Source organism: Larimichthys crocea, chromosome XIII (assembly GCF_000972845.2).
Source record: "Larimichthys crocea isolate SSNF chromosome XIII, L_crocea_2.0, whole genome shotgun sequence".
Taxonomy (NCBI): domain Eukaryota; kingdom Metazoa; phylum Chordata; class Actinopteri; family Sciaenidae; genus Larimichthys; species Larimichthys crocea.
In genome coordinates this window covers 11,296,152-11,303,651 of record NC_040023.1, presented here as the reverse complement: position 1 = coordinate 11,303,651, position 7,500 = coordinate 11,296,152, and the positions used below count along the sequence as shown (strand labels likewise).

The window sequence follows — 7,500 nt, the reverse complement described above, 5'->3', positions numbered from 1 at the left end:
CCTGAACCTGAACTTCCAGTGATGTGCAGCTAACTTCTGTCTTCCTCTGCGTCCTTCCTCTGTGTCCTTCCTCTGTGTCCTTCCTCTGTGTCCTTCCTCTCCGTCTTTCCTCTGTGTCCTTCTTCTGTGTCCTTCCTCTGTGTCCTTCCTCTGTGTCCTTCCTCTTCCTGCAGGTCATCCTGAGGTTTACAGACTTTAAACTTGACGGGACGGGTTACGGCGACTACGTGAAGGTGTATGATGGACTTGAGGAGAACCCTCGCCGTCTCCTCCGGGTTCTGACGGCCTTTGACTCCAGAGCGCCTGTTGCTGTGGTTTCATCGTCCGGCCAGCTCCGAGTTCATTTCTACGCTGACAAAATCAACGCCGCCAGAGGCTTCAATGTCACCTACCAGGTGTGAACTGATTGGACCTGTTGTTTATTGGTTTATTGATTGGACAGGTTTAGCTTAACTGGTTTCTGTGTTCTGTAGGTGGACGGGTTCTGCCTGCCATGGGAGGTTCCCTGCGGGGGGAACTGGGGCTGCTACACCGAACAGCAGCGCTGTGACGGATACTGGCACTGTCCCAACGGTCGGGACGAGCTGAACTGTTCATCCTGTCAGGAGGATGAGTTTCCCTGTTCCCGAAACGGAGCCTGTTACCCTCGATCGGACCGCTGCAACTACCAGAACCGCTGCCCCAACGGTTCTGATGAGAAGAACTGCTTCTTCTGCCAGCCTGGAAACTTCCACTGCAAGGTACCAAGAACCCAACTGATGGTAGAGACAGAACCAGAACCAGAGATGTGTCATGTTCTGTCTCTGGTCCTGGTTCACCGGTGACCTCTAACCTTTGACCTCTGACCTGCAGAATAACCGCTGTGTGTTTGAGTCGTGGGTGTGTGACGCTCAGGACGACTGTGGCGACGGCAGCGATGAGGAGAGTTGTCCCGTCATCGTTCCCACCAGAGTCATCACCGCCGCTGTCATCGGCAGCCTCATCTGCGGCCTCCTATTGGTCATCGCCCTCGGCTGCACCTGCAAACTCTACTCGCTGCGAATGTTTGAGCGCAGGTGAGCACGGCCGCGATCGTATGATCTCACAGAGTTGTGATTGGTTTCTTACGCGCTGTGTGATTGGTCATCACAGGTCGTTTGAGACTCAGCTGTCCAGAGTGGAGGCGGAGCTGCTGAGGAGGGAAGCCCCGCCCTCATATGGTCAGCTGATCGCCCAGGGACTGATCCCGCCAGTGGAGGACTTCCCAGTGTGCTCTGGGAGTCAGGTACAGTCCTTGCTCACCTGATAGACTCCGCCCATTTCTCCACCTCTGGTCTGATTGGTCTGATGTCTCTGTTTGTGTCCTTAGGCGTCCGTCCTGGAGAACCTCCGTCTTGCTGTCCGCTCTCAGCTCGGCTTCACCTCCCTCAGACTTCCCTCCTCCGGTCGTCATAGCAACCTGTGGCGCCGTCTCTTCACCTTCTCGCGTTCCCGGCGGTCGGGTTCTTTGGCGCTGGTCTCTGCTGACTTGGAGGACAGCGCTGGCACTGGGAGCACTGGGAGTTCTGGTTCAGACTTGCTGTCTCCGGACTCGGATGACACGGACGCAGAGGGTGAGCGTGGGCGGGAGCGTGGCATGGGCGCGGTGGGTGGGTCTGTTGCCCCCCTGCCCCAGAAAACTGTGCCCCCCACAGCTGTGGAGGCGGTGGTATCCGTGACGACATCGGCGGCCTCGCTGAGCCTGACGCCCGGGTGCGAAAGAGGCCGCGACAGGGCCAGAGAGGCCCCTACCACCTCAAGCCCTGTTGCCGTGGTGACCTCCAGTCCAGACCCTGAGTGTCATGGCGACACTGCAGATCTTCAGCCTCCGCCCACCTCTGCCCTGCAGCGACTGGCCCAGAACCTGCACCGCCTTGCCAGAAACCTGACCAGAACCAGCCAGAACCAGCAGGACCAGGCCTGGACCAATCACAGTCCACTTCGCCAGCTGGAGACAGGAAGAGGCGGGGCCGAGGCTGCCGAGCGACCGGGAAGTAGAGACGAAGAAGAAGACGTGGAGCTCCTCATCCCCGTTTCTGACTCGGACTCCTCCTCCTCCGTCAGCGACGTCCGACAGCCGTTGCTGGAGCCACACCCCTCTTCCATCACAGGACACACCTCCCGTCATCACCATGGAAACAGCAGTCGAGGAGGACGTGACGGCCCGTGCGAACACTGCGGGATGGTCCACACGGCTCAGATCCCAGACGCCTGCCTGGAGGCCACGAGCAAGACGGAGAGCAGCGACGACGAGCTGCTGCTGCTCTGCTAACAGGCTAACCTGCCGAGCTAACGTGTTAACAGGCTAACCTGCCGAGCTAACGTGCTAACAGGCTAACCTGCTGAGCTAACGTGCTAACAGGCTAACCTGCTGAGCTAACGTGTTAACAGTTTCACACCAATCCTGACAGTTAGCTAACGTGCTAACTGGCTGGTTAACACTAAACCCTCAGACAGCGAAACGCCACGCGACCACCCCACACTGGACTACAGTTAGCCCGCTGGCTAATGCATTAGCCAACACGTTGGCTAATGCGTTAGCCCGCTGGCCAACGCATTAGCCAACGTGCTAACGCGTTAGCCAACACGCTTCAACTGGACTTAAATGATACTCTAACACCTGTTAGCATGTTTTAGCATGCTAGCTGGATGAAAGGTTAGCTCTCAGTGATGTCATTGTTGAACGGACCAATCAGAGACTGATCGGGTTCTGATGTTGGTACGACTATAAAAACTGTTCCTCTTGTTCGGTCCGTCTGTTTAAACCGTCCCCTCGTCCCTCTGAGTGGACGACTTGCTCGGTACGACTTCATCAGCACTGACTTCCTCCAAACTGTGTTCTGACAGAACCGAGTGATGGTTCGAGATGTTCTGAATCTGCACCGTGGACATGCTGGACTCGGGTCAGGTACATCCGTTCAAAAGGTCCCACCTGTTGAATCTATTTAAAGAATGAAAAGGGTCATGTGACCAACAGAGATGCTGTACTGTAAAACTACACCTCAGTCCAGACTTGAGTCCTCAGAAAATATCTTCATACAGATTTTAATGGTACCTTCCTACAGTCCAGATCCAGCATTAGTCCGGCCCGGTACCGGTACCGGGATGACGTCATTTTTGTACTTTTGTAAAACCTTAGCGGTTGATGCTAAAGCTAGCTGGACTACCTCTCCAGGTCACATGGCCGTCATCATGCTCGTCATACCGGCTGTCAGAACATGGTTCCGGTTCCTGTTCCATCCTAGTATTAAAAAAGGGAAGTCAGGGAGGAGGTCCAGATGAGTCCAAAAGAACATTCTAGATCAGACAAAACAAAATATGAGACAAGTCGTCAACGTGGAGGACTCCGAGATCCAGAATGTGGTTCTGTCTCAGCTGGTAGAGTGAAGGCTCAGGTGGGCCCATGGTTCAGTATCTGGATCAAAGTTCTGGATTACAAACGTTGAACTTGTCCATGATTTCCTCGTCCTCAAACTGAAGCCATTCAAATGGACCTGTCTGTATTCATGATGTTTGTTTTTGGTACTCAGATCTCAGCTTACCTCGTGTGAGTATGACTGTGTATATTTATTATTATATTATTGTTGTTGTTGTTGTTGTTGTTGTAGCTGTTTTTTCTGACCTGCATGATTCGAGTCGTTTGCTGTTTTTCTTTGAGTCTGTAAAAAAAGTAAAAAAACTGTAAAACTGCACTAAAGATTAAAACTTCGTGTTTCAGTCTGTCTGTTATTTTAATCAGCAGAACCAGAGAGAACATTTTTACAGAACACGTTTACACAACTTTAAACTCTGAAGCATCTTTTATTTATTCAAAATCATTTCTTTGACTTCCTTCATCGAGGACGGTCGAACCTCTTCATTCGTTCACCAACAAAGTTTATTGAAGACGAAGAGCGGTTTGTTTGCAACAAGAGTGTCAGAGAGCCACGAACACAAAGTTGAAAAAAAATAAAAAATTCAAACTGAAAAAAACTGTTCTGTCGTTCTTTTTTCTTTAAGTTTCTGTCATTGTGTTTATTGCTGTATTTAGCTTACATTTAACTGGAGGAAGTATTTTTGACGATCCAGCCGAGTCTGAATCTCTCGTTTCACTGTACGAGGAAAAGATCCAGTCGAATCATCCGAATCAGCCAGCAATCTGCGGCTCTCCTGAGTCTTTTGAATTTTGGTGTTTCCAGCTCTGTACGGATTTACTCAATGGATCTGAATCTGAATCCGGGTCTGTGCTACTGACTCTGAGTCTGCTCTGCAGGAAGTTACGCTGACCCGCGTCAGCTCAGAATCCAGACTCCTGAAGCTATTCTAGCAGTGGAAACAAACTTATTGTCCACAAAACAGCGAGGCATGTCGTAATGTGATTGTACACATTTACGCAGCTGAGTTAACACAACTGAGCTAACATGAGCTAACAGCAGCTACAGCTGGCAGCAGTTTACTTCACTGTCCATCAGGAAACTCTGTAAATCACAGTTAAGCGGTCTCTGTGGTGTGTGACTCAGTGCTGTAAAGGTCAGAGGTCAACGCTCTGCAGCCTAAAGCTGTGTTAGCTGCCAATGCTAACAGTGAATCTCATTAACATTTAGCTGCAGGTCACAGGTTAAAATAAAATTAGCTGTAAACAGTTATTAATATAAATATGATTAAGTGCCGGTGTGTATGAACACCTGTCTTTCCTCGCAGACAGACCGACATGAACACAGCCGTCTGATTGGAGGAGCCCTTCACACGCAGACTAAACTCATTTAAATGAATTAAGACCAGAGGTTTCTGTATATTTATAGAAGAATATGTAGAATGTAAATGTCAACACGACTGAATACACTGACGCACTGCTTACATCTGAACACACAGGGTCAGTTCGACGTTAGCCTCTGAACACAAACCTGTCGTTAGTTTCACGGTGAACATTTATCCGTTTAAACTGGATGCACGAACATCCATCACAGTCTGTTTCTTTACAGAACCTTTCAGTGATACCCGTAGAACCTTCATAGAACCAGAACCTTTCTGTGATACTCGTAGAACCTTAGAGAATCAGAATCTTTCAGTGATACCCGCAGAACCTTAGAGAATCAGAATCTTTCAGTGATACCCGTAGAACGTTAGAGAACCAGAATCTTTCAGTGATACCCGTAGAACGTTAGAGAACCAGAATCTTTCAGTGATACCCGTAGAACGTTAGAGAACCAGAATCTTTCAGTGATACCCGTAGAACGTTAGAGAACCAGAATCTTTCAGTGATACCCGTAGAACCTTAGAGAATCAGAATCTTTCAGTGATACCCGTAGAACCTTAGAGAACCAGAATCTTTCAGTGATACCCGTAGAACGTTAGAGAACCAAAATCTTTCAGTGATACCCGTAGAACGTTAGAGAACCAGAATCTTTCAGTGATACCCGTAGAACGTTAGAGAACCAGAATCTTTCAGTGATACCCGTAGAACCTTAGAGAACCAGAATCTTTCAGTGATACCCGTAGAACCTTAGAGAACCAGAATCTTTCAGTGATACCCGTAGAACCTTAGAGAACCAGAACCTTTCAGTGATACCCGTAGAACGTTAGAGAACCAGAATCTTTCAGTGATACCCGTAGAACGTTAGAGAACCAGAATCTTTCAGTGATACCCGTAGAACCTTAGAGAATCAGAATCTTTCAGTGATACCCGTAGAACCTTAGAGAATCAGAATCTTTCAGTGATACCCGTAGAACGTTAGAGAACCAGAATCTTTCAGTGATACCCGTAGAACGTTAGAGAACCAGAATCTTTCAGTGATACCCGTAGAACGTTAGAGAACCAGAATCTTTCAGTGATACCCGTAGAACGTTAGAGAACCAGAATCTTTCAGTGATACCCGTAGAACCTTAGAGAACCAGAATCTTTCAGTGATACCCGTAGAACCTTAGAGAACCAGAATCTTTCAGTGATACCCGTAGAACGTTAGAGAACCAAAATCTTTCAGTGATACCCGTAGAACGTTAGAGAACCAGAATCTTTCAGTGATACCCGTAGAACCTTAGAGAACCAGAATCTTTCAGTGATACCCGTAGAACCTTAGAGAACCAGAACCTTTCAGTGATACCCGTAGAACGTTACAGAACTGTGGTTGTCAAGTCATTTAAACAGATTTTCAGAGAACCGCTGAGTCGAGAATTTTTTTATTTTTCATGTTCTCATGTTCTTTAACTTTTTCACAGTTGATGTTTCTTATGTTTTAAAGTTCCATGCAAAAACATAAAGAACCAGACTTCCATGTTCCCTGTCGCCATGGAAACTATCAGAGTCTATGTTTTTTTTGTGGACATGCCTCTAACAGTCACATGACTCCCGAGGAGCTGCTCTGATTGGCCGACCCTTGTAGCTGGAGGCCTCTCCTCTCCTTTCTTTTCCCAGCATCCTTTGCTGCACTGCCCCACCCTCACTGGGAGAGTCATTTCCTGTCTGAGCGCCATGGGGCGGAGCCTCCCACTTCCTCTTGGTGACAACATTTTAGCGCTGTTATGTCATCGTTATGATGTCATCATGCAGCATGCAGCAGCAGAGGAGGATCATGGGACTTTTATTTAGGCTCTGCCTAGCAACAGCATGTCCCCTCCTGTCTCCTCCTGGCCTGTTACTATGGCGATACTGTAGATCCTGCCCCTCTTATGCTACGACTTGCTGCCCTCTGTCTCCTTATTGGTCAGTGGGGCCAAAGCAGGGTCCACCAACGAGGTGGCTGGAAACAGTTTAAACCAACCAATCACCATGTTGGACAGGTCCAGATCGTCCAATAGGATCTGAGCAGCGCCCATGAAGGATTTGTGATCCATTCGACCGTAGTCACCCCACACGATGATCTGCAGAGACAGAAACATGTTTGTCTGTTTGACCACTGACGTTACAGAAGTTAGAACCAGCTAAGTCTGAACTGGTTCTGTTTGTATGAATATGAACTTGTGTACCTGCAGAACTTTTCCTTCTGGATTTTCTTCAAACTGCAGCTGCTGCTGATAAAGAGGGTCGAGTGTTTTTCTCGCCAGACGAGTTCTTCGCTTTAACACACACTTCCCATTATCCATCAGATACACCTTCACGTACGGAGCTACACACACACACACACACACACACACACACACACACACACAAATATATATAGTAATACACACAATATATAAACATCATGTTTGTACTACTACGTACTTTGTGGAGTATACCTGGAGTATTCTTGTTGCCTTGTTTTCCCACAAGCCCTCGGGCTCGGATCACCTCCACGTCCAGGCGCTCCTTTCTGTACACCATCCCAATCTGGATGTCACCTGACGACCAAACAGCCAACCAGAGCTTGTGTTACATGATGTCACAGTGATGTCACAGTATTTTATTGTGTCATGACATTCTGCGTATCAATACATTAAAAATATAAACAGATCAGTGTCTCAGCTGTTTTTCTTCTACACTCATGTAAATATATATGTCTGGCGTCCACACACACACACACACAC

At 48.2% G+C, this 7,500-nt stretch overlaps 2 protein-coding genes across 14 annotated transcripts in view; one reads left to right on the top strand and one right to left on the bottom strand.

Moving 5' to 3' along the window:
* The window catches only part of lrp12 (low density lipoprotein receptor-related protein 12), a 19,314-nt gene extending 15,579 nt beyond the window's left edge, over positions 1 to 3,735 (top strand). Inside the window, exons 7-11 of the mRNA XM_027286610.1 lie at positions 174 to 395; positions 474 to 740; positions 853 to 1,055; positions 1,132 to 1,264; positions 1,349 to 3,735. Of these exons, the coding sequence (XP_027142411.1) occupies positions 174 to 395; positions 474 to 740; positions 853 to 1,055; positions 1,132 to 1,264; positions 1,349 to 2,290 (1,767 nt within the window). The 3' untranslated portion in view covers positions 2,291 to 3,735. The remainder of the gene's footprint in view (positions 1 to 173; positions 396 to 473; positions 741 to 852; positions 1,056 to 1,131; positions 1,265 to 1,348) is intronic.
* Positions 3,736 to 6,144: 2,409 nt separating this feature from the next.
* Positions 6,145 to 7,500, bottom strand: part of LOC104938599 (regulating synaptic membrane exocytosis protein 2) — a 31,495-nt gene continuing 30,139 nt past the window's right edge. For 8 of the 13 annotated variants that reach the window (XM_027286571.1, XM_027286572.1, XM_027286573.1 and 5 more), the window contains 3 exons: positions 7,213 to 7,314; positions 6,961 to 7,100; positions 6,146 to 6,855 (listed from right to left, as the gene is read on the bottom strand). In XM_027286571.1, coding sequence (XP_027142372.1) covers positions 6,667 to 6,855; positions 6,961 to 7,100; positions 7,213 to 7,314 — 431 coding nt within the window. In that variant the 3' untranslated portion in view covers positions 6,146 to 6,666. Of the gene's footprint in view, positions 6,856 to 6,960; positions 7,101 to 7,212; positions 7,315 to 7,500 lie in introns of all 13 variants that reach the window. The other 5 variants (XM_027286563.1, XM_027286566.1, XM_027286565.1 and 2 more) reach the window with 1 other exon arrangement.